We start from the raw sequence: 24,779 nt of genomic DNA, 5'->3' as shown, positions 1-24,779 counted from the left end.
TAAGGATATATATTTTATCCCAATTACTGTAATCTACAGTGTGAACCTTGGTTCACTGAAAACTCTGAAGATTCTTTCTGCTTTACTGTCAAAGGATAATAACTTCCTGGAACAAGCCTGCTTCTGCACCACACAGATCATATTTCATTTATTATCGCTTTATTATGTTTTCGATCACACAGCTAAGGACAAGGCAACATTGCTCATTGTTTTCGAAAAACTCCATAAAAATAAACATCCTGCACAGGTTAAATTGTAACTGATACATTGTAATAAATGTCTTTACTGTGTGGCAGTGCACAGCAACACCTGCTGCCTATGTAGAAGTACAGCAACACCTGCTGCCTATGTAGTTGCCTTTGTAGAGGTACAGCAGCACCTGTTGGCTATGTAGGGGTACAGCAATACACTTTGGCCTCAATTCACTAAACTTATCTCCTGTCTTTAATAACTCTTCTAGAGTTGTTACCATGGTGATAAGGCATGTAGTATTCAGGAAACATTTTACCTCAGGCAAGCCTAAAGTTAACTCTTCTGTCTTTAAATTAACTCTCCAATCCTTAAAATAACTCCAGAGTTAAAGACAGGCTGTTAATTAGCTGCATGTGAAAATAACTACAGAGGAGGTAAATTAACTACAGGAGAGGTAACTTAAGGAATGAAGAGGTAAGATAACTCTCTCACGTGTGGAGGTAAGTTTTCTCTTGCCTTATTATCTCTAGCATGATCTTAGTGAATTGAGGCCATTATCCTGATAATTACAGTCAGTGCCACTTATAATAATGACATAAAAACTATAAGGAATGGCAGCAGCATCGCCTGTCCACGATTTTTTTTTTTTTTTTTTTTTTACAGTTAAATGATTAAAAACAGCAGTGAAGTAAATCTAACAGATACTTAGGAACTCAGTGAAGCAATGGTCATGCAGATGGATTGGCAAATAAGCTGTGATAAATGTACCACCCTCAACAACCCTCTCCCACAGCCCCACTTCCATCTTTTGGTTTCTTATACATTATGGAGAGCTTGGGAAGCTTGACACCACCATTTGTCTATGTAGATACTAAAGAAGGACTATAGTGAAAATAATGTAATTAACCACTTCAGGATTCTACGTACGCTTAAGTACGCCCCTGAATCCTGAAGTGGATTCCATGGAAACGGCCGCTCATATGAGCGACCGTTCCATGTCAGTTCACGGAGGGCGTCTCCGTGAACACCCTGCGAGCCGCCGATCTTCCCCGGTGTTTACATATATACGGCGCTGCTGCGCAGCAGCGCCGTAGAGGAGATCGGCGATCCCCGGCCTCTGATTGGCCGGGGATCGCCGGCATCTGATAGGCTAAAGCCTATCCCATCAGGCGCAGGACGAAAATCCGTCCTGCGCCGCTCACAGGGGGAGGGAGAGGGAGGGAAGGAGGCCAGGAAGTGCTGCGGAGGGGGGCTTTGAAGAGCCCCGCAAGCGCAAGCAGCCGGCGGCGATCAGACCCCCCAGCAGGACATCCCCCTAGTGGGGAAAAAAGGGGGGGGGGGAGTCGGATCGCCCTGGCTGCTATCTGATCGGTGCTGCGGGCTGGAGAGCCCACGCAGCACCGATCAGAAAAATACCCCCCGGCACAGAAGTGGTTAATATATTTTTTTTACCATATCCTATATAATAAAACCCTGACTGTCCCTGCGTCATCCCGTCCGTGTCAGTGGTTTCTTGCTACTGCGCATGTGCGCAGCACGGACAGCCGTTGGGACAGGAGGATGGTGCCAGGGAGCTGGGCGGACGTGTGCGCACGCATGCACACTGACTGACCGCCGGCGGTTTGAAGAGACCTAGAGCCCGTTTTTAAACGGGCTTAGGTCACCTAGTTAATTTATGAAATTAGTCATTAGTCAGTGTAAAATCTTTCCTCGTCATGCAAACGAAAGGAAGAGACGGCACACCACTAGCTGCAAAAAACGTTGGTGTGTATTGCGGAGCAGAAGCACTACATGTTACGTACCGTAGTGCTTCATCAGGTGCATAACGTTATAAGCGTTATGCACCTGATGAAGGACTACGGTCCGTAACATGTAGTGCTTCTGCTCCGCAATACACAGCAACGTTTTTTGCAGCTAGTGGTGTGCCGTCTCTTCCTTTCGTTTGCATGGTGAATCTAGGACGGTTTGGGCAATCCGACCGAGACTAAGCATCGGCTAAGTGTACAGGGTTCATATACCCGATTTGCTGCTTCCAAGGCACCCCGTACACGATTAAAATCTTTCCTCACCCTGATATACATTCTGAAAGGTATCACAGTTGGCAACATACTTAGTTTTGGCAGGTTATCTCTGTGGAATGTTTATCAAGATTTCCAATGTCAGTACAAATAACTGGTCTAACATAATGCTCTGGGAGGAGAACTGTGCATAGCTAAACAGCCTAGGCTAGACTTTCTTGTTACAGTCTCTTTAGGTTACATGTAGATCTTACCTATAGATCACATTAGAGATAGGAGCAGCAATCATGTGACTCAGGCTGCACGCAGCCAGGAAGACTCTGATAGGCCAGCGTTGAGTGTGAACAACATTTAATAATTGCAATAATAAACATCAATTGAACACATTTGTATAGTAAACATATTGATGAAGTATACACAGCAGGTCTTCAGGCAGACAAGGAAAATCAAAGTGGTAATCATGGTATCAAGATAAATTAGGGTGATTAGATAGACAGAAAACATCTTGGGGCACGATCAAGCAACAATCTGACCCCTGGAAAAGCTATGAGAGAAATTGGTTTCTGCTGAGGAACTACAAGTCCAAGCATGCCTGCCAGGGCATTAGCAAGAACTAGTGCCACGATGGTGTCTTCAATCATTGCTGGGGGTGTGCGGACAGTCCACGGTAGTTCTAGCTTTTGAGGCGTACCCAGGACTTGTAGACGCTGAATGCAGCATGGAGGGGCTCCACAAATGTGGCAGTGAAGGTGTGGAGGTGGCGGATCGGGTCACTCAGCTCATAAAAGGACAACTGCCCAGCTTCATAATCCACATAGATCCCCAGCGACTGACAGGAGACCGTGTGGGGTAACTGGATCCACTTACCATCATGAATGACAGAATACTGGACGTTATCATAACGCCGTAAACACCAAGATTTGTCATTGTCCCCAATCCATGACTGGCGGCCTTTCCGGTCTATGGTGGGGTAACTCACTCCCATAAACCACACCCCAGAATCGCTAGTCTCTACCTCCCAGTAATGTCGCCCAGAGGAGAAGCTTCTGGTGCTGAGAACCTGGTCATAGCGGAACCTACCAGGAATGTCAGATCGGTTCTGGTTGATGTGTGACCAGGTTGCCGTTCTCAGGTCTCCAGATAGGACTATGTCATTTCCAGCTGTATTTACGTCTAAGAAAATATCTGTGGCCCCTTGCAAGTTTATTTTCCTTTTGATATTTGTTACAATCCCTATCAGGCCCATATAAAGAGTGACTGAGATCAGCCCCTCGTCCATGCCTCGCTTCCAAATTTCCTTGTAATATCTTTCCCGACTGTCATTTTCTACTTCCTCCAGATTACAGAAGTCGTCACTCTCAGATTCCTGCTCTTGTATAACCATGAAGGAATCTGTCATACTGCAGAGCTCTTCCAGATGTTGGATCTTCTGGGCCAGTTCCTCCCTCTTAATTTCTAGCTGCTGGATCAGAGTTGAAATAGACAGCAAGACCTGCTCTTCTTGCTTGGAAATCTCACTCAGGACTCTCTTTTCTAAAGTGTCCAGCTGTCTCCTGATTTCTCTGAACAGGGCAATGACTCTGTCTGTTGCACTTGATGATTTTTCCTGAATGTCTTTTTTGCGTTCCTGTCCACTTTTAACTCTTTTGTCAGCGTCCTCTTTCTTCCCGATCAGTCCTTGCAAAAGGTGTCTCACACGTTCCTTCTTTTTGTCAGAGACCATTTCAAATGAGTCCACTTTGTGTCCTTGATGATCTCCAAACAGAATGCAGGACACACAGATACAGGTGTTGTCCTCTGTGCAGTAATATTCCAGGATCTTCTTGTGGACGGAGCATTTTCTGTTGGCTAAGTGAATGGTGGGTTCCAGCAAGACGTGTTCAGATGACTTGCTGTGGACTTGTAGGTGGATATCACATAGAGAAGCTTCACACATCAGGCAGGACTTGACTGCAGGGACTGGAGTGTGGACACAATACGTGCAGCAGATGCCTTTTTTATTTGTCTCCAGCAGAGAACTACGGAAGGCCTTGGACTTGCTCATTAGATTTACAGTCCTCTGTACTACAGCATGTTCATGAAACTCTGCTCGGCATTTGTGACCTCCAGAGCCCTTCTGGGTGTCCAAGACACAATCAATACAGACCCAGCAAAAGTTGTGCTCACAGTTGGGTTTCATCATATCAGAACTAGTATTCTGGCAGTTTGGGCAGACCAGGTCTTCTGTGTCGGCAGATGCCATCTCGTAGAAAAAAAGCGAGCTGGAATAGTGAGCCCAGGTGCCAACAGAGGAACTAGAAATAGAACAGCTCGGAAAACTGTAGAGACTTTATTTGCCTGTACAGTTTCGATCAATTGGACTTTAGCTTGTTTGGATAATCAGAGCTGAGCTCCACCTTTGGTCAAGTTTATGTTCAGGGCAAATATTTTTCTGCTGGTCGTCCCGGGATACACACAGATAAGATCGTAAATCCGCCTAGTCAGAGGCTGCTGTATTCTCTCAGCTGATAACTGGATAATGAATTTTAAAAAAACCTCACTGTAAATAGGTAACAGAAATCAACATTTAGGGGAGGTGTAGCTGGTGTACTAATATCAGGTTAGTTAAGAAGAAAGAGAAACTGAAGAGGGATACAGGTAGAGTAGTCCCCGACTTACAAAGAACCCATCACTATAAAAGACCTGAAAATGCTTGATTATGTGGAAACTATTAAAAACAATTTTTTTTTTTCAAAAAGACCTTGTAGTTTTTGAGAAAATCGATTTTAAAAAAATTCAAAAGAAAAAAGTTTTTTTTAAAAAAAACAACAATATTTTGCTGCAGTACATACACTATACTATACTATACGGTGGTTTGCAAAAGTATTTGGCCCCCTTGAAGTTTTCCACATTTTGTCACATTACTGCCACAAACATGAATCAATTTTATTTGAATCCCACGTGATAGACCAATACAAAGTGGTGTACACGTAAGAAGTGGAAAGAAAATCACACATGATTCCAAACATTTTTTACAAATAAATAACTGCAGAGTGGGATGTGCGTAATTATTCAGCCCCTTTGATCTGAGTGCAGTCAGTTGCCCATAGACATTGCCTGATGAGTGCTAATGACTAAATAGAGTGCACCTGTGTGTAATCTAATGTCAGTACAAATACAGCTGCTCTGTGACGGCCTCAGAGGTCTAAGAGAATATTGGGAGCAACAACACCATGAAGTCCAAAGAACACACCAGACAGGTCAGGGATAAAGTTATTGGGAAATGTAAAGCAGGCTTTGTCACGGGCGGTTGCGTGGTTGCAGACGCGCCCTAGAAGAAAATGCGATCGCAATCGATTCTCTGCATCGATTACGATTCCGATCAATAGAATCTGGATTGGTTGTGTAGGGGCTACCTGTAGTAACCTGGAGTTTCTCTTTCTCCCAGCTGTCACGGAACAGCCGGGAGGAACGTAGTCGATTTTTCCGATTTCCTGGTCAGATTTGCCAGTCATGGCAAGCGATCAGAAAATGACTTTTGTGGTTTTTTTTTTAAACCAGAGATCTGTCCTCCTGTGAGTAAAGCATTCCCCTCGTCCCTCAGAAATGTCGCACGTGGCCGGATCCCCTGCAGGGACCAGCTCATTCCCCCAACAGCCAAATGGCTGCATGCAAAGAAGCCAGGAAGCTGGCTTCCCAGGTGGCCACGAGAAAGCCAGCCAGCGCGGCACCGACAGGGGCAGATTTGAATGCATGTGTTGTATGATTTGTCGGTATACGAAGACCGTATATCGCACAGCTATGAAATTCATATAGTCTTATTCGTTAGAGTCTGCCCAACATGCGGATATAAAATTCATGGCAATATCTCGTCCAGTTATTGCGGTATGAATCTTCTCAAGAATCTGACCTGCTTCCCGAGTCACGTCTGATATCATATTAATCTGTATTTTCCGACAAGTATAAATCTGGTATCCACCTAAATATGGACATGTATCGTCCATGAGTTACGGCATTTTATAAGTTTAAACCTCAAATCTCTCTCAGAGAGAATGAACTGTGGTTGGTTGGTAATTCAGAGGGGGGGGGGGGCACGGCCACACCCCCGAGCCAGCTTCATCAAAAGCACATGGCCAGCAGGCAGACCTCAGTCCTCCAAATTCCATCTGTATGAGAGCCTGTCTGCTGCCAGCCAGAGGACACGTGGTTAGCGGCCATCTTGTTTGGACTTACTAACTGAACTGAATTAAAACCAGGAACTTTATGATTTTCCCAGAAAGGACATATTTCCATGAATTTTTTCTCCCTTTTATTTTCTATACTGTGTTATCCTTTGTCTCTCTTTAACGATTTTCTGTATATATTATTTATTTATATTGTATTTCAATAAACCGACACTATCGTCAGTTGTTGCTCCAGCTACCCTATTATTCAGCCATACAGAAACTGAACCCAGACTTCTGAGGAGACGCTACTGTTGTTGCTAGCTAGACAGAATACAGTGTGTTTAACCGTTTTATTTGCATTTCAAGAAATAGCCAGTCAGTGAGTTCCCGTCTCAGAAAACAGGGGTGGTGGCAGTTATACCCTAAAATAGTGTGTAATTTGTAATTACCATAACCTCACAGGCTCCCTTCTGGTCGGTCTGCTGCCCAAATGCCGACGGATTCTGCGCATCGAATGCGACCACAGCTTGCATGGTCTGTGTGCTGAAACTGATTGGAAGGCAATTTGCGGTCTGGCCATGAGTGGCCCTGTGACAGGCTTAGGCTACAAAAAGATTTCCAAAGCCTTGAACATCCCACGGAGCACTGTTCAAGCAATCATTCAGAAATGGAAGGAGTATGGCACAACTGTAAACCTACCAAGACAAGGCCGTCCACCTAAACTCACAGGCAGAACAAGGAGAGCGCTGATCTGAAATGCAGTCAAGAGGCCCATGGTGACTCTGGACGAGCTGCAGAGATCTACAGCTCAGGTGGGGGAATCTGTCCATAGGACAACTATTAGTCGTGCACTGTACAAAGTTGGCCTTTATGGAAGAGTGGCAAGAAGAAAGTCATTGTTAACAGAAAAGCATAAGTCCCATTTGCAGTTTTCCACAAGCCACGTGGGGGACACAGCAAACATGTGGAAGAAGGTGCTCTGGTCAGATGAAACTAAAATGGAACTTTTTGGCCAAAATGCAAAACGCTATGTGTGGCAGAAAACTAACACTGCACATCACTCTGAACACACCATCCCCACTGTCAAATATGGTGGTGGCAGCATCATGCTCTGGGGGTACTTCTCTTCAGCATGGACAGGGAAGCTGGTCAGAGTTGATGGGAAGATGGATTGAGCCAAATACAGGGCAATCTTGGAAGAAAACCTCTTGGAGTCTGCAAAAGACTTGAGACTGGGGCAGAGGTTCACCTTCCAGCAGGACAATGACCCTAAACATAAAGCTAGGGCAACAATGGAATGGTTTTAAACAAAACATATCCATGTGTTAAAGTCAAAGTCCAGATCTAAATCCAATCGAGAATCTGTGGCAAGACCTGAAAACTGCTGTTCACAAACGCTGTCCATCTAATCTGACTGAGCTGGAGCTGTTTTGCAAAGAAGAATGGGCAAGGATTTCAGTCTCTAGATGTGCAAAGCTGGTAGAGACATACCCTAAAAGACTGGCAGCTGTAATTGCAGCAAAAGGTGGTTCTACAAAGTATTGACTCAGGGGGCTGAATAATTACGCACACCCCACTTTGCAGTTATTTATTTGTAAAAATGATTGGAATAATGTATGCTTTTCATTCCACTTCTCACATGTACAGTACACCACTTTGTATTGGTCTTTCACGTGGAGTTCCATTAAAATTGATGCATGTTTGTGGCAGTAATGTGACAAAATGTGGAAAACTTTAAGGGGGCAGAATACTTTTGCAAACCACTGTATATAGCGAGTTCCAAGACCTGGGAAATTTGCCCATTACAATCATCACTAGGACAGAAGGAGGATCAAAGCGGGCCAGAAGGAGGCACACAGGGGGATAGATGGAAGCACAAAGGGGGACGGAGGGCAGAGATGGTACAGAGGAACACAGTGTGGGGGCAGAGAAGACACAGTGGGGGTGCAGAGATGGCACAGAGAGGGACACTGAAGGCACAGGGGAAGTACAAGGGACAAAGATGGCACAGTGGTCCAAGGTGAAAAAGTAAATGTAGCTTTCCTTACCAGGCCTTCTTCCAGCCCCTAGATGGCCCTCGACGGCGTCGCCGCAGCTCCGGTCTTCTCCCGGGTTCCGCTGGCAGCCTATGAAGGATCGCCGACCCCCGATGTATCGACGTCTTCTGCGTATGCATGCACCCGCCTCGCCGTCACCAGGACCATACTGCTCTTTTGCAGCTGTACTGCAGCACGGCTGTGGAGTCAGAATTGGAGCAATTTTGGGTACCTGGAGTCAGAGGTTTCAAAATCTGAGGAGTCGGATGATTTTTGTACCAAACTCACAGCCCTGGTAGGTATTATACTAAGGAGCTGTAGTCGAGGAGTCGGTGGTTTCATAAACTGAGGAGTCGGATACATTTTCTACTGACTCCACAGCCCTGCTGCGCAGGTACAGTACAGTCCCGATAATATGGGCGTGTTCATGCGGGGGCGCTCGCACATGCCCATACATGCACAGAAGACACTCACCCGATGGGTTGCTGAACCTTCAGGAGGTTACCAGCAAGACCAAGGAGAAGACCGGAGCTGCATTGAAGGACACAAATGACTTCTGGAAGAAGCCTCAGGTAAGTAACGCTACATTTAATTTTTCACCTCGGAAATAAAAATGAATCTACAATCCATATCTTGTTCCTTAACTGGGGACTACCTGTACATAATTCAGTTGCAACTAAATATAGCACTAAGGAGGTTTAGTCTTCCTTACCACTCACCTACTAACGGAGCAGTGCTTTTCAGCGCTGCTATATTTGGGCGCAGCCGGCGCCTCCATAGACTTCAATAGGAATGATTCCTATTGAAGCGCTCAGTGAGTAACGTCGGCTCCGTCAGAAGACAGAGCCGAAGTTGCTTAAAAACATAATAATTCGGCCTCCAGCAATCGCTGGAAGCCGAATTATTTCATTCCCCCACTATCCATGTCGGCCTGGAGGGGGAATAGTAATTAAATCAGCCCGGACTTGTGCAGAAGCAGGATCAGCTATATACCGCTGTATCCTGCGCCCAAGTCTACCGGTGCCGATTTCAAATGTACGCCCTACTAAAGGTGCACACACACACACACGGGCCAGAGCATGCGAACTATTGAGAGACAGCGACCCGGAAGTAGTACAAGGCCATAGCTGTTCACCTACATCGCTACTATTACACTGCCACTCATACTGTCTCCTTATCCTAGTGCTTTTTATTAATGTGCTTATTATTATTCTGACCCCCAATTTTGTGCTTCTTTTTACAATACTCCCAATTATAATGTGCTCTGTTATACTTCCCCCATGAAGGAGGGCAATGCCAAGGAACCCCTGTAGAGTACTCAAGGAACCCTGGTTGAGAAAGCCTGCTCTAACGTGTGTACATGACTTTAGTTTGCGTCGCTTTATAGCAGTGATGGCTAACCTTGGCACTCCAGCTGTGGTGGAACAAGTCCCATGAGGCATTGCAATACTCTGACAGCTCTAAGCATAACTTGGGGAGGCAGAGGCATGATGGGATTTGTAGTTTTGCCACAGCTGGAGTGCCAGGGTTAGCCATCACTGCTCTATAGGCATGTCCCGACTGAAGTCCTGTAGTGGGGAACAGGCGGTATGATGGGTTTTGCTGAGCCCCCAGAGTGAGTGAAAGAGAAACACATATAACCGGAGGAGACACAACTGAGAAAATTAGGAATGGAGGGCTTGCTTACCTTCTTATAGACTAAAAACCCAATAAATAACTGTTGAATAAATAATCGGACATCATGGAGAGAGCTAACCCATAGAATCCCCAAGAGTCGGATGCCAGTGAATGGATATCATCATCATTTCATACACATGCAAATGATAATTTAGCATTATGTGGGTGGGGTACAGGTTGGTCACAAGCACCATTTATTTGTATTGCAAGCAGGCAACCACTCTATTTGCAGTAGTAAAGACAATCGTATTGCAAAACACTAGGAACACTTAAAACTCATAGAAATCGCATGGGGATGTTTCCCTTAGTATGCTGCATTTGTGATGCGATTTTCCCCGACAGAAATCGTAAAGCATGCTGTGTTTTTCATGCAATTCGCGTCCTCAGTATAGAATGCAAGAAAATCGCAGAGCAATTGTGCCACTATGGTTTTTCCATGATTCAGCTATTCCAAATGATTTTGCCAAGCATTTATTTTTCCCGTCAGAAATCAGAAACACATATTGTCATACACTCGACAGATTGCGACTCAATCGCTGCAGTGGAAATTGGGAGAAATGTGATCGTATTACGATGAGGTTTCTCAGTGGAAAACAGCCCTGACAGGAGGAGGACAGAGGGGACGCTGGTGGAAAAGAGGGAGGCACAGTGGGACGCTGGAGTCACAGGGAGAGAGAGGTGGCACAGAGAAGGTACTGGGGGCACAGTGTTCAACTTACAAATTCAGCTGAAGATCAAAAATACAGGGCAATTTCATTTGTTAACCGCGGACTATTACTGTATAAAAGGCATAGTGTATCTAGGGGCAATCAGCAAACATAGTGTAAGAAGAGGGAAGCCTCTAAATCCTAATTAGGCTTCCCATGGTGTCCTCTGGTCCCTTGTTGCCATTTACAGACCCCCCCAAAGATTACAGAGAATGTCTTGTCGATAATCTGATCGGGGTTGCACTCCTACAGCCACGCCTGTGCAGTAAGCTGGAGCCACCCCTGCACAAACATCTCAGTGCTACTGTGCAGACACGGCTATGCACATGACAGAAGAGCAGCGTGGTCCCAATCAGCTGGAGAGTCCTGGGAGGCAGCGGAGGACCTGAGGACACTGTGGGAAGCCTCATTAGGATCCAGAGGCTTCCCTTTCCTTAGGTAAGTATGCATAGCTCCCAACTGTCCCTCTTTTGGAGGGACAGTCCCTCTTCCATGACTTTGTCCCTCTATGTAAATATATGTATTTACCTCTATGTAAATATATGTATTTATCTACTGAAAAAATTGTTTGATTGACTCTAAACTTTATTCCCATCCTTTAAATTGATATATTTCTAATTTTCAAATATTAATATGAAGGAAAATGAACCAGGATAGAAAGGACCAGTGTGGTTTGAGTTATAAAACAGCATATTTTTCTTATGAAATCTTTATGGTATTCATGACTAGGGGTGTGCTGGGGGTGTGGCTTAAGTGTCTTTCTTTCTCCTCTCAAAAAAGTTGGGAGGTATAAGTATGTGATTGTGAACCAGAGCTTTTGCTCAGGTTCTCTTTAATTTCACTACTTTGGTCCCCCCTAGAACAGTGATATGGCCCTTGGTTTAAAAAGTTTGGACACCCTGATCTAAGCCCATATGACTATCCCAAGAGCAGGACAAGTACACTGGAATTTATACTGTTAAAAATTCAAAGTAAAAGAAAACCTTATAGGTAAGTACTCACCACTGGTAGACTAGCAGGCTACTGTCAGATACAGGTACAGGCAAGCAGCAGGTACATAGTCAAGAGGCAAGCAAAGACTGATAACAGCTGTTCAACAAATCAGGCAAGGAGTATACCAGGGAGCAAGCAGGAGCAGACTTCATACAAGGTAGTCAGCAAACCAAACTAAGTGCCAGAGAGTTTGTAGAAGTGGATTCAGGATGCAGCAGGTAGTCATCAACCCAGACAATACAAACCAGGGCCAGTGCGTCCATATGGTGAAACTGAGCAATTGCCCAGGGCCACAAGCTTCTTAGGGGGCCCAACAAGTCAGATACTGTACACAGCACAAGTTTACTGTCAGTGAGTACATTTGAAATCGGCACCGGTAGACTTGGGCGCAGGATACAGCTGTTATACGGCTGATCCTGCTTCTGCACAAGTCCGGGCCGATTTAATTACTATTCCCCCTCCAGGCCGACATGGATAGTGGGGGAATGAAATAATTTGGCTTCCAGCGAGTGCTGGAGGCTGAATTATTATGTTTTTTAAGCAACCTCGGCTCCGTCTTCTGACGGAGCCGACGTTACTCACTGAGCGCTGCAATAGGAATGATTCCTATTGTAGTCTATGGAGGCGCCGGCTGCGCCCAAATCTAGCAGCGCTGAAAAGCACTGTTCCGCTGTCGGTAGAACATAAAAATTAAAGGGGCCCAACATTTCAATTTACCTAAAACCAACCATAATCCAAACAATCGGTGTATGAGAAACCACACCTCAGTCCTTCCAGATGCAGAACCAAATGCAGTCCATACAAACAAGTCTGCGCACTGTAATCCTGGAAACATTTATCTTCAAGGTGCTGTAGTTCAGTTGGAATTTCCAGTCCCTGGTTTATTAGTACTGTAATGATAGGCTGGAACTGTTAACAGTGTGGGAATGTTGCATGTGCCTGTTATAGGAGAAAGTGGGTAGTCATAGTGGTCACATTATGGAGGAGGAGTTTCAAGGGTGCACTTCTTATGAAATCTTTAGGATGGGTCCCTTGGACAAGTCTAGAAACACAGACAAATGGGGGCTCATTAAAATCCTGCTAGAAAATGCCATAATTTGTAGTTACTCCTCTGATTCTTCATCTGTCATCTATGCAACCGATGAGCATCTGGTGCACCGAATACAGAAATCCATAATTTACCTAACCATGGCCATTACACACCTGCACTGACCCCAATAGGTTTACATCTGAGTCAGTTACACTCATGCTGCTTTATAGATAGTAGACCCAGGAACATGCCCCGGGGGCTTCTGGGATGCAGAATTTTCCAGGACTTCCGAGGTGCAGGATAATTAGTTCCTCCTAAAGTGCAAGAGAACTTCAGGCTTACAAAGTAAAATGTTCACTATAAGTAAAGCAGGAAGCTGCAGGTTGATAATGTGGGGGCTGTAATGGATGCCCCGTCCTGAAGTATCACTAGTCCTGACTGCCTGCTTCCTGCCGCTGCTCTGCCGAGTGTCTCTCCATCTCCACACAGCGCCCCATTGCTGCTGACTGACTGCTGAGGGAAGACATTAGGCAGCGTTCATCCTGCTATCCGTGTGGGCAGATAGGAAGCTGCAGTGTGTGACGTAGCCACGCCCATACACAGCTGTACCACACTGGCGCCTTTTCTGAAGTGAGTGTCTGTGGGGATTTCTACTGTCAGGCTACCAGTCTGTGGTGAGGGATGTATAACGTACAGGCAGAAGGCAGAGCTCGGGAATGGTGCTCTGTATTGGCATTCTGGGTGGGCACTATACTGTGTGGCTGCCTGTGTGTATTGCAGTGTGTGTGGTGGGTGAAGAGAAGTGTGGGGTGTATTACTAGTGCTCTACAGCTGCATTGACAGCATTAAAAGGGACCTTGAAGTGAGTAAAATTATTTAAAATAAACATGATGTAGCTGTAAATGAATATTACATACTTACCTCACCGTCAGTTTCTCTCAGAAGCTCACCATTTTCTTCTTACAGTGATCCCTTCCAGTTCTGACATTTTTTTGTCAGAACTGAAATATACCAGTTGCTGTCAGTTATATATCAGCAGCTGTCAGTTACAACTGAATGTGCAAGGTCATGTCCATGTTTCCCTGTTGGGTGATTTAACCACTTAGGCAGGGGTCACACTTACCGGCTTTCGTACGCGTTTTCTGCACAGAAAAACTGTTTTCAACTGAGAACTCATGTTAATCAATGAGCTAGGTCACACTTGAATGCAGATTTCGCACGCAGAAAAAAAACTGACATCTTGCGCAATTTGTCAGTTTTCTCTATAAATTACATTAGCTGTTGTAAGGTAGAGGTCACACTTGTCTTTCAGTTTTCTGAAAAGTGTAGAAACTGAAAGACAAATGTGACCCCTGCCTTAAGGACCGGGCTATTGCGGAGCATTCTGTGCTGCGTGGGCTCTCCAGCCCACAGCACAGATCGGGAACCACACAGGGCGACCAGACTCCCCCCCCCCCCCCCCTTTTTTCCTCACTAGGGAGATGACCTGCTGGGGGGGGGGGTCTGATCGCCGCCGCACCTTGTGGCCGAGCGGGGGGGGGGGGGCTCCTCAAAGCCCCCCCCCCCCCCCCCCCCCCGCAGCGATTTCCACTCTCCCTTTACCTATGGGCTGCGCATGACGGGAATCCGTCCTGCGCCGCGTAGGATAGGCTTCAGCCTATCAAATGCCGGCGATCCCTGGCCAATCAGAGGCCGGGGATCGCCAATCTCCTTTACGGCGCTGCTGCGCAGCAGCGCCGTATTGATGTAAACAGCAGGGATTTCTGCCCCGCGTGTTTACAATTAGCCTGCGTGCCGCGATGGGAGGCTCGCAGGCTATTCATTGAGACACCCTCCGTGAAGTGACATGGAACGGCCGCTCGAGCAGACGTTTCCATGTAACACCACAAATGACCAGCTGCTGCCTATCGGCGTTAGCTGGTCGTTAAGTGGTTAACAGTGTGCTGACCAGGAAGCTGTTAGGGGGTAATGGCCATTTTTAAAATGGAGGACGGAGAATTCCATTGATCACAGTGGACAAATGGGACACAGGAGAGGAGAAAGATTAAGTATTAAGATTAAGGAAGTATGACCTGTGTATGGTTATTTTGACTTTATTTTCAGTTCAGGTTCTGTGTGGTCTGTACGGTTATATTTGAGGTCAGTTATTATCACGGTTTTCTACCAAGCTGTGCTGCATTCTGTATAATGTGAGATCCATAAGGAAGGCAGGACTCCAGGAGGAAGTGGGCTGCTGACCTCATGACTGAGTTTTGTATTTAGTAGACTCTGTTTTGTTCTCTTATGGTGGATAAACAGTCAAAAAAATGTAGAGGGGGGGGGGTGGGAGGAATCAGTTTCTGGAAACAGATTCTACTCTGATCATTTTTCTTTTGAAAATTCAGAAGTATAATGATTTAGAATACGCGTTTACATCGGTGTAATGGCCGTACCACCTATGCAAGCTTTACGGAGCTGCGGGAGTATGTAACAGGGTTGCGGCATTGTAGTGCGCAGTATGTTACTGTGAAACGTGCGTATTAACAGTGATGGTGCAGCATACCTTCATTGAGGCCAGAAACCCACTAGGAGCGATTTCTAATCGCTAGTGAATTGAAAAAGCACTTGCTAATGCAATGCTATGGGGGATTTTTATAAAATCACATCGCTCAAGTGGAATCACACCCATAGCATTACATTAGCAAGAGTTTTCAAATTGCAAAGCGCTCATTAAATCACTCCTAGTGGGTTTCTGGCCTGACTATGCTTTACTGGAGGATTACGTGTGTGCTGCTGTCCCAGCTGTTGTGTTGTATTCTAGCTGTCATTAGGAACACAATGGCCACTGTGAACGTAGCTTAATGCTGGGAATACAAGTGACTTTTTTGCTTTCGATACTTCGCGCAATCTATTAGCCATTCGATTATCTGATCTATTCTCTTATCTTCCGCTCGTTCTTCTTATCTTTTTTTCCATTCACTTCTATGAGAAATCGAGCTGAACAGAATCGAGCGGAGAATCAGACATGTTGGAATTTTATCATCGAAGGCATCTATCGGAATGATTCTCAGCAAAAAACGTAACGTGTATTCCCAGCATTATTCTTTTGAAAACTGATAGAATTGCCAGGATAATGAGCGGTTGTCTGTTTTTTAATTTAGCAACTTTCAGTCACTTTTTTTTTTAAATAAAGTTTTCATTATGAAAAAGTGAGGAAACAGGATTTAAAAAAAATCCCGTTTCCTCACTTTTTCATAATGAAAACTTTATTTTTGTCTGAATGACTTGAAATCTATGATTTTTTGTTTAAGGCTGCTTTCACGGTGGGACGTTACAGGCGCACGTTAGTGCGCCTGTAACGCTCCCCCAACGCACAGCAATGTAACAAAAGTGGGCTGTTCACAGTGCTCACGTTGCGTTACATGTAACGCTGCACGTTGTAGTGAAAGTGCAGCATGCTGTGTGTTCTACGTTAGACTGTTTGCACATGCTCAGTGGGGGGTGGAGAGGAGGCGGGGAGATGCCACTACAGTAGCCGCGCACATGGCTACTTAGTATGCACTGCACTGGAGGCCGCTGATTGGCCGGCGGGACCACGTGATGCGGAGTGTCTCGCTCCGCATCACGTGGTCCCGCCGGCCAATCAGCGCCACTCTGGGAGACCATATGCAGATCGAGCCGCCTAACGCGGCTCACTCTAACGTCCTCTCCCGCAACAGCAGGCGTTGCGTTAGGGGCACGTTATGCGACCATAATGTCCCCTATAACGCAACGTCTTAGGCCTGGTGCACACCAGAGAAGTTTTTCTGAGCGTTTTGAGTTTTTAAATCTGCTGCTAATGCTATCCTATGTGTCTGTGCACACTGGAGCAATGAGGTTTTGTAAAAAAACCCATAGCATTACATTGGGAAGATCTTTTGAAACCTCTAAAAGCTCATCCCAATGTAATGCTATGTTTTTTTTTTTGTACAAAACCTCATTGCTCCAGTGTGCACAGACACATAGGATAACATTAGCAGCAGATTTAAAAACTCAAATGCTCAGAAAAACTCCTCTGGTGTGTTTCAGGCCTCAGGCCTAGTGCACACCAGAGCATTTCGGCTGCTGTTTGCGATCCGCTTGCGGGTGCGGATCCGCTAGGGTAATGTATTTCAATGGGCTGGTGCACACCAGAGCGGGAGGCGTTTTGCAGAAACGCATACTCCCGGGCTGCTGCAGATTTTGGATTGCGGATGCGTTTCTGCCTCAATGTTAAGTATAGGAAAAACGCAAACCGCTCTGAAAAACGGCACTTCAGAGCGGTTTGCCAGGCGTTTTTTGTTACAGTAGCTGTTCAGTAACAGCTTTACTGTAACAATACATGAAATCTACTACACCAAAAACGCTTCACAAAACCGCAAAATGCTAGCTGAAACGCTACAGAAAAATAAGAAAAAGCGTTTCAAAATCTGCTAGCATTTTGCGGATCTGCTAGCGTTTTTTGGTGTGCACCAGGCCTTAGTGTGTAACTAGCCTAAAAGGGAACCTGAGGCAAACCCAAAGGAAAAATAAGACACCTACCTAAGACGAGGGAGCTCTTGTTGCATATGTTCAGGGAGTCCACATGCGGCAAGGGTGGGGGCCAGGAGGACGTGGGATGCTTCTGGAGCAGCAGTGGACACATTTTCCTTGGATCATGCCTCATTCTAATAGAATGAAAAAGAGCGCGCAAGGAAATATTGGGAGGTAACTCCCCCAATTCCACTTTCCAGCGCTGATCTCCATGGCGACAGCAGTTTCATGTGAAACCCTGGTCACCTGACATTGTTGTTGCCATGGAGATCAGCGCTGTAGAGTGTGATTGGGTAGGTTGCGTCTCTTGTACCTGCACTGCACATATTGATGAAAGGATGGTGGGAGGAGCGGAATCTCACCCTCTATCCCGGCCTAGCTTCATAGCGACCGCGGGCCAAATCCAACTTGCGAACCATAATTTGACCAGTCCTGCTCTGGAGGATCCGTGCATTATAATGCCTCTGAACTGTGCGTTGTAACTTAAGGCTCATCCACACATCAGACTATAGTCTTTAGAAAATGAAAGATCACAGACCAATTTTACCACCTTCCATGTAGTATGAGAGCCATACCTTCACAGTCTTTTCTATGGAGCTGAACTCCCCATCAGAAAAAAATCTTTGCAAGATGCTGCACACAGATGCTGTACAGACACAAAAGATCAGTATCTGCCAAAGATCTGTTCCTGCAAATTGCATTCATAGTCTGAGATCTGCAGATCATCATACATACCTTGTTTAACTGACATTCATCTGCAGATCAGACAATCATCTGCAGATCTGAAAATCCATCCTGGTGGATCTGATCTGCAGATGAATGTCTGTTAAACAAGGTGTTTTATGGTGATCTGCAGATATCATAGACTATGAATGCATTTTGCAGGAACGAATCTTTTGCAGGAACAGATCTTTTGCAGATACTGATCTTTTGAATGTCTACAGCATCTTTGTGTGCAGCATCTTGCAAAGATTTCTATCTGATGGGGAGTTCAGCTCCATAGAATAGACTGTGTAGGTATGGCTCTCATACTACATGGAAGGGGGTAAAATTGGTCTGTGATCTTTCATTTTCCAAAGACTATGGTCTGATGTGTGTATGTGGCCTTAGACATTATTTCTAAGGCCACATACAGACATCAGACCATAGTCTTTGGAAAATGAAAGATCACAGACCAATCTTACCACCCTTCCTGTAGTATAAGAGCCATACTCTACACAGTCTTTTCTATGGAGCTGAACTCCACATCAGGAAAAAATCTTTGCAAGATGCTGCACACACAGATGCTGTACAGACACAAAAGATCTGTTCCTGCAAAAGATCTGTTCCTGCCAAAAATCCATTCATGCAAATTGCAATGATAGTCTATGAGATCTGCAGATCATCATACACACATGATTTAACTGACATTCATCTGCAGATCAGATCCACCAGGATGGATTTGCAGATCTGCAGATGAATGTCAGTTAAATCATGTGTGTATGATGATCTGCAGATCTCATAGACTATCATTGCAATTTGCAGGAATGGATTTTTGGCAGGAACAGATCTTTTGCAGATACTGATCTTTTGTGTCTGTACAGCATCTGTGTGTGCAGCATCTTGCCAAGATTTTTTCCTGATGTGGAGTTCAGCTCCATAGAAAAGACTGTGTAGAGTATGGCTCTTATACTACATGAAGGGTGGTAAGATTGGTCTGTGATCTTTCATTTTCCAAAGACTATGGTCTGATGTCTGTATGTGGCCTAAGCTTTGTCAATGTCTATGCAGTATGCACATATTCGTACTCATTATTCAGAAACACACTACATACAGTACCGTGTTAAATAACACGATCTGGTAAATTGCAGTGATGTGATCATATCCATAGCCAGGTAATTAAGCTGCAACTTCTGGGTATTATTAATCCATGACAATGTTCTGACTCAGCTGCTGCACAGTCTAGTTCCTGTTGAAACAGAATCTGCATATTCAACAAGTTCATGCTCATTTTTACTGATTAAAGGGGAACTGAAGAGAGAGGTATATGGAGGCTGCCATGTTTATTTCCTTTTAAAGAAACACTGAAGCGAAAAAAAAATGATGATATTATGATTTGTATGTGTAGCACAGTTAAGAAATAAAACATTAAGATCAGATACATCAGTCTAATTGTTTCCAGTACAGGAAGAGTTGAGAAACTCCAGTGGTTATCTCTATGCAAAAAAGCTATTAAGCTCTCCAACTAACTTAGGGTTCGTATAGACGTCCGATAAAGATCGTTCGTTACGAACGATTCGTGACGTTTACACGATATTCAAATTAGACTGAAAAGATCGTTCGTAATGAACGATTGTGTACACACGTGAGCGATATAAGTATAAAGTACTGAACGACGAACGATTAAAAAATGCGTGCGCAAACGGAAGTGACGTTATGACAGGCAATAAGAACATGCGTTATCGAACGATCTTTGTACACACTGCAACGATTGAACGATTATCTTTCGAAAAAATCCGCCGGGTTGGATCGGTCAGATTGAACGATAACGGTCGTTATCGTCCAAAAAAACGATCGTTGGAAAATTTGGAGCGCACGATTATCGGTCCGATTGTCGTTATCGTTCGTTTTCGAACAATCGTTATCGTACGTGTGTACTCAGCTTTAGTTGTGGAGAGGGCTGTTATCTGACTTTTATTATCTCAACTGTAATTGAACTGTTTACTTTTCCTCTGGCAGAGGAGAGTTCATTACTTCACAGACTGCTCTGAAAGACTAATTTTGAATGCTGAGTGTTGTGTAATCTGCACATATTATAGAGTGATGCAATGTTAGAAAAAACACTATATACCTGAAAATAAAAGTATGAGAATATTTTCTTTGCTGCTAATCTTCTAGTAATTATTCATAGTACACAACCAATTCATTATATCATATTTTTTTTTCGCTTCAGTGTCTCTTTAAGTAATACCAGTTGCCTGGCAGCCCTGCTGAACGCAATTTTAATGAAAGTGAATGGGAGTGATTTTTAAAAAGTGCTCAGAAAGCGTTATTCAAACGCAAGTGCTCATAAAAGCGCTTATAGTGTGGATGTGGATCCGGATCAGGCGATTCAGGCTACCGGCCACGAGCGCTGTTCTGCTGCACCCTCATGCAGCTGAATGGCAGCGTTTGGTGACACCACGGGTGTCATTTGGCATGTGCTGGCGTTACCCAGCCCCAAAAAACTGTGACTTGTGTCTGAGCAGAGCCCCATTCAGATGAAACTCCCAACATTTGCGTCAAGAGCTAGCATGTGCCAGGCTGGTGCAAAGGAGCAGCTGACAGGCACTGAACTCACTGCTTTCAGCCTCCTGAGGAAAAGGGGTTTGATTGCAGCAGTGGTATAATTGGGTGCTCAGTTGTTCCAAACAAAGCAATCATCAGGATTCTTTGAGCAGAGTAAAGGCCCCATACACACATCAGACCATAGTCTTTGGAAAATGAAAGATCACAGACCAATCTTACCACCCTTCATATAGTATGAGAGCCATGCCTTCACAGTCTTTTCTATGGAGCTGAACTCCACATCAGAAAAAAATCTTTGCAAGATGCTGCACACACATACCTTGTTTAACTGACATTCCTCTGCAGATCAGACAATCATCTGCAGATCTAAAAATCCATTCTGGTGGATCTGATCTGCAGATGAATGTCAGTTAAACAAGGTGTGTATGATGATCTGCAGATCTCATAGACTATGAATGCATTTTGCAGGAACGGATTTTTGGCAGGAACAGATCTTTTGCAGTTACTGATCTTTTGTGTCTGTACAGCATCTGTGTGTGCAGCATCTTGCAAAGATTTCTGTCTGATGGGGAGTTCAGCACCATAGAATAGACTGTGTAGGTATGGCTCTCATACTACATGAAGGGTGGTAAGATTGGTCTGTGATCTTTCATTTTCCAAAGACTCTGGTCTGATGTGTGTATGAGCCTTTAGGCCTCTTTTCTACGAACTGTTGAGCTGTGTGCTCAGCAAGCAGTTACCAGGCGGCAGCAGCAAGCAGTTGTGAGAGTTTGAGAGGCATTTCATTGCCTGTAAACAGTTCGTGGAAAAGAGGCCTTATTTAACCCTCTGGGCGATACAATTATATCGCCCAGGAGGTGGCGCAGCACTATTTTTTAAAAAATTTTATTTTTTAAATCCTGTAGCGAGCCCTGGGCTCGCTACATGATAGCCGCAGTGGCATCCCCCCACCCACTCCGATCGCCTTCGGCGATCAGAGTAAGCAGGAAATCCCGTTCAGAACGGGATTTCCTGCTGGGCTTCCCCGATCGCCATGGCGACGGGGCGGGATGACGTCACCGACGTCGTGACGTCAGAGGGAGTCCCGATCCACCCCTCAGTGCTGCCTGGCACTGATTGGCCAGGCTGCGCAAGGGGTCAGGAGGGGGGGGCTGCACGGCGAGTGGCGGTGGATCGGCGGCGAGCGGCGCCGATCGGAAGTTACACGCAGCTAGCAAAGTGCTAGCTGCGTGTAACAAAAAAAAATTATGAAAATCGGCCCACCAGGGCCTAAGAAATCCTCCTGCGCGATATACCCCGAGCTCCGCTCGGGATTATCGCTCAGGAGGTTAAACTGGTACAAAGAAAGGATGCATGTGGTGCGGGGTGATGGGATGCGTGTCAGGTGCAGGGTGATAGGATGTATGTAAAATGCTTTTGGCTGAGTACAGGGTACTGGGATGCACATTTAGGCCTTCTTTCCACGGACTGTTGAGCTGTGTGCTCAGCAAGCAGTTCCCAGGCAGCAACAAGCAGTTACCAGGCAGCAGTGACCAGTTGTGAGAGTTTGAGAAGCATTTAACCACCCTGGCGTTCTGATTAAATCGCCAGGGTGGCTGCGGGAGGGTTTTTTTTAAATAAAAAAAAAACTATTTCATGCAGCCAACTGAAAGTTGGCTGCATGAAAGCCCACTAGAGGGCGCTCCGGAGGCGATCTTCCGATCGCCTCCGGCGCCCAGAATAAACAAGGAAGGCCGCAATGAGCGGCCTTCCTTGTTTTGCTTATATCGTCGCCATAGCGACGAGCGGAGTGACGTCATCGACGTCAGCCGACGTCCTGACGTCAGCCGCCTCCGATCCAGCCCTTAGCGCTGGCCGGAACTTTTTGTTCCGGCTACGCTGGGCTCAGGCGGCTGGGGGGACCCTCTTTCGCCGCTGCTCGCGGCGAATCGCCGCAGAGCGGCGGCGATCAGGCAGCACACGCGGCTGGCAAAGTGCCGGCTGCGTGTGCTGCTTTTTATTTCATTAAAATCGGCCCAGCAGGGCCTGAGCGGCAGCCGCTGGCGGTGTTGGACGAGCTGAGCTCGTCCAGACCGCTCAGCTGGTTAACTGCCTTTTAACAGTCTGTAGAAAAGAGGCCTTAGGCCCAATGCACACCAAAACCTCTAGCAGATCCTCAAAATGCGAGAGGTATTTGAAGCAGATTTCAGAGCGATTCTAGGCATGTTTAGAGACGTTTTCTAAACATGCCTAGCGTTTTTGGGAGCGTTTTTGTGCAGCAGATATCATATATTGTTACAGTAAAAGCTGTTACTGAACAGCTTCTGTAACAAAACCGCCTGGAAAACCTGATCTAGCGTTTTCCAGAGCGATTTGAGTTTTTCCTAAACTTTACATTGAGGCAGAAACGCTTCAGCAAACCGCAAAAGTGCTGCAGGACCCACGTTTGCGGTTTGCACCATCCCATTGAAATACATTAGCCAAGCGGTTTCCAAGGCGGAAGCGGTTTGCGGATCGCTTCAAAAACCGCTCGGTGTGCACCAGGCCTAAGAAACAATGCATAAGCGATTGCAATACTGCTAGGTTTATGCAGCCCAACAGACTCATTGGATATAGTGATTAGTCCTGCAGACATTTCCATTCTCATGCAGTCTCTGGAAGTGAAGTGTTAACACTCTGTACAGCAATAAATCACTTTTATTGAGCTGGAAACTTATTACTGCTGGACAAACATGATTATATTCTATGATGTGCATCACATTCAGAGTTCACAAGCAGGTGACTGCAGAGGGAGGTGGGGAAGGGCGCACCTTAGTTTCTGCAGGATCAAATCACAATCTCAGAGTTACAAAAATTATATCTACCTCCATCTCTGTAAACACAGACGTTACCCAGTTAATGCGAAGCATGCTGTGCGTTGCAGCATCGGAACCCAGTACACTTTATGCGTAAAGCCCCATAGGAATATCATTGGAATACGGTGATATTGTCCATTGCACCGTGATGGACTTGTGTGGAAGGACCCTAAGATGTCTGTAAAATCTGGAGAATCAACAGAACCACCAGTTTGATAATAGGGCAAAATCCCTTTATAGTAAACTCCAAGGGACCGGACAAAGTAGTTTACTATATCCAAAATTCTCATGCACATAAAGTATGCTATAGTACTGTATCTTAATTCAGTAATAATTGCAGGGGCAAACCCAGGTTTTTCAAGGGGGGTATTCCTGAAAGGTCTCCCTCAGCCACGTACAATACAGTATAACAATTTGGTAGGACATCATGCTGGATACACATAATGCTATTTCCCATCCGACTGACAGGATCTGACAATTATTTCCTACATGTCCGATCTGCTCCCAATCAACAATGGGATCGATCAGGAGCAGTTTGGATACAGATAATGAGGACAGCCGACATGGCTAGTGAGGGGGGAAGTGAAGCATTCACACAGCAGGGCACAGGGTTGTGCTCATACCTGACTCTGTTAAGTTCCCCAGAGCTGCTCCATGCTCTGTACACACACTGCTGCTCCATGCTCTGTGCACACACTGCTGCTCCATGCTCTGTGCACACACTGCTGTTCCATGCTCTGTGCACACACTCCTGCTCCATGCTCTGTGCACACACTGCTGCTCCATGCTCTGTGCACACACTGCTGCTCCATGCTCTGTACACGCGCTGCTGCTCCATGCTCTGTACACACCCTGCTGCTCCATGTTCTGTACATACGCTGCTGCTCCATTCTCTGTACACACGCTGCTGCTCCATGCTCTGTACACACGCTGCTGCTCAATGCTCTGTACACACCCTGCTGCTCCATGCTCTGTACACACACTGCTGCTCCATGCTCTGTACACACGCTGCTGCTCTGTGCACACACTGCTGCTCCATGCTCTGTGCACACACTCCTGCTCCATGCTCTGTGCACACACTGCTGCTCCATGCTCTGTGCACACACTGCTGCTCCATGCTCTGTGCACACACTGCTGCTCCATGCTCTGTGCACACACTGCTGCTCCATGCTCTGTGCACACACTGCTGCGCTGCTCCATGCTCTGTGCACACACTCCTGCTCCATGCTCTGTGCACACACTGCTGCTCCATGCTCTGTGCACACACTGCTGCTCCATGCTCTGTGCACACACTGCTGCTCCATGCTCTGTACACACACTGCTGCTCCATGCTCTGTGCACACGCTGCTG

At 45.8% G+C, this 24,779-nt stretch overlaps 3 protein-coding genes across 6 annotated transcripts in view; 1 reads left to right on the top strand and 2 right to left on the bottom strand.

The window, feature by feature from the left end:
• LOC137541345 (VID27-like protein) overlaps positions 1-13,344 on the bottom strand; it is a 353,729-nt gene extending 340,385 nt beyond the window's left edge. Inside the window, exon 1 of the mRNA XM_068262600.1 lies at positions 12,972-13,344. The gene's annotated coding sequence lies outside the window, so the exon portion shown is untranslated. The remainder of the gene's footprint in view (positions 1-12,971) is intronic.
• The window catches only part of AMZ2 (archaelysin family metallopeptidase 2), a 94,951-nt gene that overhangs the window by 27,225 nt on the left and 42,947 nt on the right, over positions 1-24,779 (top strand). Inside the window, exon 1 of one of the 4 annotated variants that reach the window (XM_068262595.1) lies at positions 13,349-13,428. The exons of 1 other annotated variant lie outside the window; for it this stretch is intronic. The gene's annotated coding sequence lies outside the window, so the exon portion shown is untranslated. 2 more of the 4 variants (XM_068262597.1, XM_068262596.1) reach the window with 2 other exon arrangements.
• On the bottom strand, positions 2,545-4,721 carry LOC137541342 (E3 ubiquitin/ISG15 ligase TRIM25-like). Its single transcript, XM_068262591.1, has one exon. It carries the CDS (start codon positions 4,450-4,452, stop codon positions 2,884-2,886), a length of 1,569 nt encoding a protein of 522 aa, XP_068118692.1. The 5' UTR covers positions 4,453-4,721; the 3' UTR covers positions 2,545-2,883.

The sequence above is a fragment of the Hyperolius riggenbachi genome, chromosome 12, assembly GCF_040937935.1.
Source record: "Hyperolius riggenbachi isolate aHypRig1 chromosome 12, aHypRig1.pri, whole genome shotgun sequence".
Taxonomy (NCBI): Eukaryota; Metazoa; Chordata; class Amphibia; order Anura; family Hyperoliidae; genus Hyperolius; species Hyperolius riggenbachi.
The sequence above is the reverse complement of the archived record's forward strand: the minus strand, read 5'-3'. Positions and strand labels throughout refer to the sequence as shown.

Coding starts and splice junctions, on each gene's coding strand:
- LOC137541342 (XM_068262591.1), bottom strand. CDS start 4,452: ATGGCATCTGCCGACACAGAAGACCTGGTCTGCCCAAACTGCCAGAAT.